Source organism: Sinocyclocheilus anshuiensis, unplaced genomic scaffold (assembly GCF_001515605.1).
Source record: "Sinocyclocheilus anshuiensis isolate Anshui unplaced genomic scaffold, SAMN03320099.WGS_v1.1 scaffold560, whole genome shotgun sequence".
In the NCBI taxonomy this organism is placed as follows: domain Eukaryota; kingdom Metazoa; phylum Chordata; class Actinopteri; order Cypriniformes; family Cyprinidae; genus Sinocyclocheilus; species Sinocyclocheilus anshuiensis.
This window is the reverse complement of record NW_015554116.1, coordinates 659,371-670,871: the sequence shown is the minus strand read 5'-3', so window position 1 is coordinate 670,871 and position 11,501 is coordinate 659,371. Positions and strand designations below refer to the sequence as shown.

Here is an 11,501-nt window from a genome sequence, read left to right as displayed (position 1 = left end):
TCCTTTTTTACCATTAACTAACCTCGCACTCATCGCCACTAATTTGAACCAACTGAAAAACTTTTAGTCCTTTAAAGGAATATTACGGGTTCAGAGCTACGCTGAACTACACAGCCCCTAAGGGGACATGGTGATGAAAAAAAAATGACAGGGAAAGAAAAATTATATTTCAGTGCTTTTGCGTTCTCACAAAAGTATTGCATTCCCCTGAGAAACTTTGCATTCACTCCCAAAAGTGTTCATTCCCCAAAGAAGCTTTGTGCTCACTCACCATGCTTTTGCATTCTCTCGCAAGTATTGCATTTCCTCAAAAAACTTTGCGTTCACTCAATATATAGAAATATAGTCCTCCTTATTTTCATTATTTTCATCAACACGACATTTTGGAAACAGATGCAAAGTTTCTTGGATGAAAGCAAAAGTAAAGACAAAAAAGACAAAGTTTCTCTGGGAAACGGCAAAGTTTTGTGAGCGAACACAAAGTTTCTCTGGGAAATGGCAAATTTTTGCGAACAAATGTAGTTTCTTGGGGAAATGGCAACGTTTTGCGAGCGACCGCAAAGTTTCTTGGGCAACGCAAAAGTTTTGCAAGCGAGCGCAATGTTTCATGGGAGAATGCGAAAGTTTTGCAAGTGAGCACAGTTTCTCGGGGAAATGGCAAAGTTTTGCAAACAAATAAAAAGTTTCTAGGGGAAACGGCAAAGTTTTGCGAGCGAACACAAAGTTTCTTGGGAAAATGGCAAAGTTTTGCAAGCGAACGCAAAATTTCTTGGGGGGACGCAAAAGTTTTGCGAGTGAACACAAAGTTTATTTTTGAAAATGGCAAAGTTTTGCGAGCGAACGCAAACTTTTTGGGGGTAACGCAAAAGTTTTCAAGCAAATGCAAAGTTTCTCACAGAACACAAATGTTTTGCGAGTTACCTCAAAGTTTCTCAGGGGAACGCAAAGGTTTTGTGAGAGAACACAAAAGCATAACAATGAAACCCTGTAAACAAAGCAGCTGCTCTACTTTGTTTCTGAATCGTGTTTAAATGATTGAAACAGCCATTCAGATTTGTGTATTTGTTATGATGTTGATCACAGCACCAAATACTTAAATATTTAGACTTAATAGGCTATTTATTTTCAAACTTTTTTTACATTTTAATCTGGACTACAACATGCCCTAGATATTGTTTGAAAGTGTTTTGATTCTTTATTGTTCGGTCACACTTTACATTAGGGCTTCATTAGTTAACATTAGTTAATTCATTAGTTAACATAAACTGCCAATGAAAAATTCTTCTGAACATTAATTAATCTTAGGTATTCCAATATTTAATAACACGTTGTTAAAATCGAAAGTTGCAACTGTGTTATTTAATGAGCTAACATGAACTAAATTAATAACTTAATAACTAATAATTAATCACTTCTGTAGCAAATGTAGCTATTGCTCATTGTGAATGTTAATGCATTAACCAAGGTTAACTAATGAGGTCTTATTGTAAAGGGATACCTATTGGTCTTTATAGTTCTTTTGCACTTTAATCTGTGTAAAACTTTTAGCTTTATAAATTTTTCTGTATTGCTTTATTGCATTTAAATGTTCAGTTATTTTTGTTATAAGAAAAAAGTTATTAAACCTGTTATAATGTATTATGACAGCACTTTTTTAAAACTAAATTTCAATACCGTGATAATACCGTATACTGTGATAAAAGCATTAGCAATTAATCGCAACATGAAAATTTGATACCGGCATATCCCTAGAGCGAGCACAAAGTTTCTCTGGGAAACGGCAAAGTTTTGTGAGCGAACACAAAGTTTCTCTGGGAAATGGCAAATTTTTGCGAACAAATGTAGTTTCTTGGGGAAATGGCAACGTTTTGCGAGCGACCGCAAAGTTTCTTGGGCAACGCAAAAGTTTTGCAAGCGAGCGCAATGTTTCATGGGAGAATGCGAAAGTTTTGCAAGTGAGCACAGTTTCTCGGGGAAATGGCAAAGTTTTGCAAACAAATAAAAAGTTTCTAGGGGAAACGGCAAAGTTTTGCGAGCGAACACAAAGTTTCTTGGGAAAATGGCAAAGTTTTGCAAGCGAACGCAAAATTTCTTGGGGGGACGCAAAAGTTTTGCGAGTGAACACAAAGTTTATTTTTGAAAATGGCAAAGTTTTGCGAGCGAACGCAAACTTTTTGGGGGTAACGCAAAAGTTTTCAAGCAAATGCAAAGTTTCTCACAGAACACAAATGTTTTGCGAGTTACCTCAAAGTTTCTCAGGGGAACGCAAAGGTTTTGTGAGAGAACACAAAAGCATAACAATGCAAGTATATTTTTTCCACATCACCATGCCTCTTTAGGGGTTCTGTATTCAACTGATAGCATTTGTGGCATAATGTTGATTGCCACAAGAAATATTTCGACTCGTCCCTTGTTTTCATTAAAACAAAAAAAAATGCACCCACATTACTTCATCTGTTAAAACTAGTTTATTATTTGAGCTCTAAAGCTCTTTCAATCATTTTTACCTGTGTTTTATGGGTTTAACAAATTGTCACATTGTTTACATCTCTATACATTGAGTATCTTAATTACAATTTGGCCCCATTTACTTCCAATATAAGTGCCTCACTGTAGCCCAGATTTTTGAAAACAAGGGACAACTTGAAATTATTTTTTAGTGGTGATCAATACTATACTATGCTATCAAATGAACTTGTACTGAACCCGGAATATTCCTTTAAGCTCGCCCTCGAAAGTCTGATTGGACTTGTTTTTACATGCACAAACTTACACAGAAGATGAGTAACACTTACTTTTATTTTGAGAAAGGTCATGCCTAGTGTGCATGTCTGTTGACATCAAGACATCAGTACACTACATACTCATGTGACCTTGCGCTGCACTGGGAGAGAGTCACCGTTCGGCCCCATGTAGTGTATCCTGTGCCACCCGCTGGGCCTCACAGTCTCCCCTGCTGTCTTGACCCCCATCCACTCACCCACCCACCCAAACAAACCACCCCAACCCTCCTATCCACTCTCTCTCCTTTGCGCCAGCCTGTATCTCCATGACCTTGCGTTATTAAATTGCACTTATCAATCATTCTTGCCAGGGATGCCATCGCCTACCACATTAAAGAAGTCAGAGAAGTCTGGTTTCAGCAGCCTTGTGCCTTCGCAGACCACTTCCCCTCGAACGGCATTCACACACCATCATCGACCTGTCATTACAGGACCCAGAGGTGAGGTCCCAACACCCCACCCTCCTCCAACTGCACCACTCTTCTTCCCCAAGCTCCTTATCCCAGCCAGCAGTTCTCCCATAATCCTTCAAATCCCAGTTTCCGTCACACCCCACACTGTCACCTTGTAACACTAGACCGGATGAGCAGGAACCTGAAGTCTGAACGGACTCTGTATGAAGGGGCGTTCACACTGACAGCGATTTGTAAAAAAAGCAAAGCATCCAGACGTTTTTACAAGTTGGAGATGCAACCAATTTGAGTAGAGTTTAGCTTTATGCAAATGAGAAGGAACACAATGTGGATATGGACTGGGATTTTTAAAATTCACAAGCTCTTGATTCGATTTGATTCTCATTAGATTCTGATTCAGTTTAAATTCAGTTCTGATTCAGTTAGATTCGTATTCAATTCCGATTCATTTAGGTATATTTCAATTACAATGTCTCTGAGCTAATGCTGTAAATTATACAGCGATCCTAGGAACAGTACAAAATGATTCATTTTAAAAATGAGCAACAAAGCCCAAAATTGCAGTTTAATTAATTTAATTTGTTTATTTATTTGAATTTTATAATCAGCACAACCAAAAACTACTCTGTGAAGTTTTTATTTATTTAAAATATAAATATACTGTATACACACATATATATATATATATATATATATATATAATTATACTTGTCACAATAAGCAATGTAATTTAAATTGTACTTCAATTGGGTGACAAAGTTTTTTTGATTTATTATATCTATTTATTGATTTGTTTTTGTTTGTTTATTTATTTATTTATTTGCTTACTGACTTAAATTATTTTATATAATATTCCATCATGGAAAGTAATGATAACTTATATAATTTATTAAAGTAACTTAAGTAACTTTTACTAAAGTAACTAAAGTTAAGTAACTAAAAGTAACTAATGTTAATTCAGTAAGCGATGTTTGCAGGTTTTGATTCACTTACAGTAATAGTATTTTTATGATTATTTGTTTGTGAATTGGACTACACTGGTTGTGCTGTATGTTTTTGATTTACTAAAAAACGCTAGTTAAAAATAGTCTTGTTTTTGTGTGTATTTTGATTTGTTTTGTTTAAGTGTTTTCTCAGTATTTTTGCTCTCAGTGTGAACTGGGCTTGAGGCAGTGCAGGTAAAAGCGAGGGAGAGATATATTTGTAGCTTTTTACAGTCGGACACTTGTTGACATACGCTAAGGACGTGAGAGCGGTCACTTTACGAGTGCAATCCACAGTGTGTATCGCCTCGTCCGGCTGCTTGATTTACATGCATTTAATGTAAACACTTAACCGGATCTCTGAGTGTGATTTACACATGGCTTGGTTTTCCCAGCGAACGAGGCTTTATCAGACAGAGGCCTGGATCAGGTTATCACGACCGTATTGTCACTGGCTGTGAATGGTTTTGTCATAGATAAGGACGGTTTTTAATCAAACCCAAAGGCGCGCAGTGAGCGGCTACATATTCTTGTCTTCACGTGGTCATGAATTATTGTGAGGAAAATAAACTCCTGAATTTACGGCCTGTTGGCTTGTTTGTGGTTTTCCATTGCATATTCAAAGCACATTTTGTCTAGTGTTCGACAACCTTTGTGCAAAAGTAAGGTTTTGTGTGGACATTTACCTGTTTTTGCTTTTTCTCTGTTATTAATATTATTCATTTGCTGGATGTAAAGCCAAATGGCTCACAGAATTGTTCCGAAGGGCCTGTTTCCAGCATCAGTTACTTTGAATATGTTGAAGTAGAAACCACAACTTAATTTGTGAGGCTATTAGTATTAAATCATGCTTGGAAGTGGTATCGCTGTCATGTGAATATTTTATGCCCACGTGGACGCGAGGCGCAAAATAAATTTAATATGCATACACGGCGAGGCTTGTCACCTGGTTTTAGCTTTTAAGAGTACTTCTTAAAAGCTAAAACCATGAATCTATAATTGATTTAAACGGCCTCCCTCTTTTTCGAGACGTTAGTCAAACTCGTTTAGGTGGGGTGGCCGGAAAACTTATTTTTCTAAAACCATTAAAGATAATTTAAAACCGCCTAAATCTGTCCTCCCTTTCAATTGACCGTGCCACTTCATAACACTGGCTCTTCCCTCCTTATTCAAACTGGGTAAAGTGGAGACCTGTTGCATCAAAAAAAGCCTTTATTATCACCTTAGTTATTATTTTGATAATCCACCATTCAATGAAAGTTGGCAGCAATGGGCCAGTGGGGAAAAAATGTTGCGGAGAGCAAAAAAAAAAATAAAAAATCAGTGAACCAACGCGATTTGCAAAGTGGAACTAATCCGGAGCCTTTTCTATTAGGGGGGGCACACCATTAAAGATAATTTAAAACCGCCTAAATCTGTCCTCCCTTTCAATTGACCGTGCCACTTCATAACACTGGCTCTTCCCTCCTTATTCAAACTGGGTAAAGTGGAGACCTGTTGCATCAAAAAAAGCCTTTATTATCACCTTAGTTATTATTTTGATAATCCACCATTCAATGAAAGTTGGCAGCAATGGGCCAGTGGGGAAAAAATGTTGCGGAGAGCAAAAAAAAAAATAAAAAATCAGTGAACCAACGCGATTTGCAAAGTGGAACTAATCCGGAGCCTTTTCTATTACGCGCGGGTGGCGGCACAATGGCAACAGAGGAGCCGCGCTCAACCAGCTGCTGGAGTCTGCCTCCTTTTCAGCGCATCATTATCATTTCCATATTTGCTTTGGGAGGTATGTGTCCACTGGACCCCCCTCAGACTAACTTTTAGGGCCACCCACTACCTCTGCAGCCGGCCTATGCCTCTTTTGCCATCAGTCACACCATTAAGTAATAGAAATATAGAGGTCAAACAGGTACTTCTATCTATCTATTCATTTATTCATGCCTGATGTAACTGTCATATATTTTCATTTCCATTAAAGTAATTATGTATATTAATATACTTATGTTTAAAGTAGTATGCTATTTTTTTAAATATTAGTCGTTAATAATTGAATAAATAGGTATAAGTATTTATTATTAATGATTAGTAATAAAACAATACATAATAATAATACATGATAAAACAATAAATAATAAAACAAACGGTATAATTTATAATTAAATAAAACAAATACTACAGACTACACAAATTTACAGAACACATTAGGAAATATATAATTTTTAAAAACAAATTTAAATTTAATAAAGCAGTTGGCTTTATTTATTAATTATTATTAATTTTGTTTTGTTTTATAATTTTTTTGGCCTCAAGTAACTATATCAATGTAACTGTATAACTATAATATTGCTTCATGGTCAACTGTAATAAATTTAATTTACACTGAAATAAAATAATTAGCACATTTAAATATGTGAATATAAATACTTTTGTAAATATTTAAATACATTTATACATATAAATTACTGTATTAAATAAATGTATTAAAATGTGTATTATTAATAATGAACAAAATAAAATAAATAACTATAAGTAATAATACTATAAAATAAAAAAATTAAGAATAAAACATAATATATAATAAAATAATTGAAACAAGTACAAACTATAATAATTTAACATTTGAAATTTTTGTTTGTATTGAATCCTGACATGCATGAGTAACAGATTTGTCCTGAACAATGGCTCAAGTCTAGTCAGTTATTCACATAGTCAGTCTGCTATTTTTTTCTGCTGTTACTCTTAGTCGGAGGCTTCTATATATATTTACTTTACACCTATGGTGATGTTTCATCTAAGTTTAATGGTACAGAGCTTAAACATTTAGCCACAACAAGGCTGAGTTTTGTGCCCCAGATTCTCTTTGACCGTTAACACCATTTGATGCATCATGTTCTTGAACATGGTGGCGCCACACTTGTGAGAACGGCCCGCTGGTTAATAAAGCACAAAGAGAAGTCATTTCTAAGGATCAGACTCTTCTCCTGGGGCTACCATGATCTCCTGGTGTCTGTAGTGAAGACCAGGCTGCTCTCGAAGCCTCTGTTCTCGCTCTCGCGCTTGTGTTCTGGTATTAGCCTCATCACCACCCCATTTTAATTCATGAAGCCTCTTTTAGCACATCAGTGGGGTTTTCCCCATGCGCTACATGAATATTAAGGCGCAGGAGACAGTGTCTTGCATTTAGCGGAACGGGGAACATTGAAGACGGAAGAGTTGACAGGCCTTGAGAGTGAATTATGTCGTCCAGCAGCTTTGACAACTCGAGACACGGTCAAACTTTGTTTGCTTGCAATTTTCCGTCCAAATAACCACCATTAAATGAATAAGAATATGACAAGGGAGCAAGCCATTTAAGTAATTGGCTATCGTTCCACAACACTTAGATTCTGTCAGTGAGTGAAGAAGAAAAAAAGTGTTTTTTCCCTCCTCACTAATTGACTGGGGCAATTTGCATAATTGAGACGGTAGGTTTCGCTGTAGCTGACGTAAGCTGGTTACCAAACCTGTAACGCTGATCTACGGTTCGTTTGGCTCTAGAGAACCGACTCCGTGATGATTTAAATGCAGAACAGGTAAGCATTTGTCCTCGCGAGGGCGAATGATTGACAGTATTTGAAAAATTGTTTTGTTTGGCAAGGAGAAACGTCACGAAAGCCATCCAGTCTCAACATGTTGCCTCCAGATAGATGCGGCGATGCCAGTTGGATCCACTTCTTAGAATAACGGAGCAGAAACCATATGCTGCTCAAGTGTTTCATTAAGTCAGCTCTTGGATTGCAGCTAGCATCCGTGAATTTCATGGAAAAGGCCGTTTATTGCCATCTCTGGGCCAGTGGGTTTCCAAGTTCTGCACTGGCTACATTTGGTGCGCTATTTTATGAAAATATCATTTAAATTTAGCCAGTATTTTGTCATGTCATGTGAATTATTTTTTGTGCGTTTTACTGATTCTAGTCAACAAAAATAAAATTTCAGTTGATGAAAATTAAAATATGTATGGATGGATGGATGTGTGGATGGATGGATAGATAGATAGATAGATAGATAGATAGATAGATCTGCTCCAAGAAATGTGCTGGTGCAGCCTTAGTCTGGTCTTTGGTCTGTAATTTAAAAGAGTTTGAAGTACCTGTTTGACCTCTATATTTCTATTACTTAATGGTGTGACTGATGGCAAAAGAGGCATAGGCCGGCCGCAGAGGTAGTGGGTGGCCCTAAAAGTTAGTCTGAAGGGGGTCCAGTGGACACATACCTCCCAAAGCAAATATGGAAATGATAATGATGCGCTGAAAAGGAGGCAAAGTAAAACATTTCAAAAGTTTTTTTGTTTTAATTTTGATGGTTAGAGCTTACAGCTCATGAAAGTCAAAAATCCAGTATCTCAGAATATTCGAATATTTCCTAAGATCAATAAAAAAAAAAAGGATTTGCAAAACAGAAAAGCTCAAGTTCTTTAAAGTATGTTCATTTATGCACTCAATACTTGGTCGGGGTTCCTTTAGCACAAACTCCAGCATCAGTGAGGTGTGGCATGGAAGCGATCAGCCTGTGGCACAACTGAGGCACTATTGAGCCTTCAGCTCGTCTGTATTGTTGGATCGACTGTTTCTCATATTTCTCTTGAAAATATCCCATAGATTCCATATGGGGTTCAGGTCAGGCGTGTTGGCTGGCCAACCAAGCACAGTAATATAATGGTCAGCAAACCACTTGGAAGTATCTGCCTCATATTCACAACAGTGCCACCTTGAGGAAAAAAGATGCATTGCACATATTGAGTCATCAGATATGTCAATATAGTTGCGCAGGAAAAAATACTTACACATTTACATTCCTCGGGTCTCTAGTGCAGTGTTTCCCAACCAGGGTGCCGCGGCACGGTGCCCGTCTGTCAAGAGCAGGGGTGCCGTGTAAAAAATCAAAACAGGCATTCTTTTATATTTTACTATTTTTTTTCTTGTTATATTGTTTATAATTAATAGATTGAGGAATATTAAGAAAGTTGATGTCTAACTTAAAAAAATGAAGGAGGGAGAGTGTAGAGAATGATGTCCCGGGTCGCTAAAGACCCGAGGTATGCATTTAAAGGGGTGGTTGCTTGCAATTTCACTTTTTTAACATTAGTTTGTGTGTAATGTTGCTGTTTGAGCATAAACAATATCTGCAAAGTTAAGAAGTTGAAAGTTCAATGCAAACGGAGATGTCTTTTAAAATTATGGCAGTTTAATGCCTACAAAAACAACTCGTAGGGACTACAACGAGTTACTTCCCGGGTTCGTGACATCACAAACCCTGATAAACCCTGCCCTCGGGAACACGCAACGAAGGGGGCGAGGCAGAGGAGAGGAAGAGAAAACTAGGGGTGCACGTAAAAATCTATTCATATATGAATCACGATTCTGTCTTCTAACGATTCCAATGGATTCACAAGTTTCAAAATCAATGTTCTAAAGCAGCGGTTCTTAATACTGTTCCTGCGTCCCCTGCTGTGCATCTCTCTCTCTCTCTCTCATTCAGCTCAGCTCTGTTCCATTTATACACTTATTTTCACATAGCTATGAGAAGCATCAGGCTATACATGGACGCACATGCAGTTTCCGTACTGTATTAAAGCTTTAATCAGGATAAAACCGTATATTAAAAGCTAACAGAAGCAGTAGCATTCACAAATAACAGCGTATCTAAAAGTATGAGACAACAACAAACAAACATACCATTAAGAGCCGTGCATGCTCTTCACTAATATCCTCTGCGTCTCAATTGGGCTCAAATTGATAAGCAATATAGACGACGCCATTGTTTACAATACAACCGGAGCTCATGCCGCTGAGGTGAGGGGTGGGACATTTAGACGCGCACCAGAAGCGGTTTAGCCAATCACAACACACTGCACTAGCTAACCAATCAGAGTCCATCGCGTATTTCTGAGGGAGGGGCTTCATAAAAGCAGGAAATGATCAGCCCGTTTATCAGAGAAAGGACAGAGCGGTGAAGAATAAAGGTAAATTAAGTGAAAAATAATGCGTTTTTTAAAAAAACGAAGCATGAACACATGTTAGACTGCACCCCATAAACACAATCAAGCCTAGAACAAAACAACTCAACCACCCCTTTAAGGGTTAAATCAGTGGTTCTCAACCTTTTTTTCCACTGGGCCGCACTATGGTCCAAGTGCAAGTCTCACGGGCTGCACGGATATAATTTGCATATCATTTACATATTACGTCACCAATACAAACCAACCAGATTTATAATATTATAGCCTAAATATTATATTTAATTACATTCATTGAAATAAATAAATAAATAATTCTTCTCACCATTAATAAAACACCTGAAGCTGTCGGCAGCTGACCAATTTTGTAAAATTCGGCTCGAAAGGAGTAACAGCACAATGAAGTTGCAATTGTAAGTTGCAGTCTGTAAGACACGCACGGAAGCGTGACTTGACGCGTGACATTGCAGGAAATGTGCGTTCTTGATCCAAATATGGAAAGCACTTTCAAATTTAATAATCTGAGGTTCTCACCAGAGATGTTTTGTCACATTTCTGCAATTAAGGATGATTGCTGCGTAGCTAGTATGGGTGTTTCCTTTTGCCTGAACATCTTCAAGTGAGTGGCGGGGCAAACCGAAAGTTGATGCCGAAAGTCCAGCACTCTCCTTCACTGCTGATACTACCACTATTCTTGTTTGTATGTGTTCCTTCGCTGGCATTTTCCACATTTCGTTTTTCTCCCTTAATAACAAATTTGTCCATTCTGATGCTCAATTTTACCGAACTAATGGCTGCTGATGACTATTTAAATTGAATTCTGCCAAAGTGCACGCTTGTAAGTGTTCGCTAAATGTGTAACGTTAATTATGTGAGTAGCCTACAGGTCTGCTCATGTCTGAAAATAATATATGAAAAACAAAATTATTTTACATAACAAAAACATTATAGCTTATATTTGTTTAGTACATTTTTAAATTAATGTAAAAACTAAAATGAATTGTAAAACTGAAAGTTTTTTTTTTTTTAATTGTGTTCAGCACGGTGGGCCGCATTTGAATTTGTGACGTGCCGCGGGTTGAGAACCACTGGGTTAAATGGATGTATTAGCACATTCTCTTCACATATTTATCAATATTAATTAAAACTGTTGCGCTTTTGGATCTTTATTTTCAGTGTGTGGACATTTTTTTTCTTTTTCTTTTGCACATTTTTCAACTCTTATTATTGACAAAGTAAAAAAAAAAAAAAACTTATTATGCTCTTTTACAAAGTCTTGATTTTGTTTTGGGGGTGTACTAGAACATGCTCTCATGCTTGGTGGTTCGAA

The 11,501-nt window shown here is 37.1% G+C and overlaps 1 protein-coding gene across 4 annotated transcripts in view; it reads left to right on the top strand.

Annotated features, from left to right (window-relative positions):
- Positions 1–11,501, top strand: part of nfia (nuclear factor I/A) — a 205,484-nt gene that overhangs the window by 162,554 nt on the left and 31,429 nt on the right. For 3 of the 4 annotated variants that reach the window (XM_016462196.1, XM_016462195.1, XM_016462197.1), the window contains one exon: positions 3,095–3,223. The exons of the other annotated variant lie outside the window; for it this stretch is intronic. In XM_016462196.1, the coding sequence (XP_016317682.1) occupies positions 3,095–3,223 (129 nt within the window). The remainder of the gene's footprint in view (positions 1–3,094; positions 3,224–11,501) is intronic. 4 annotated transcript variants of the gene reach the window in all.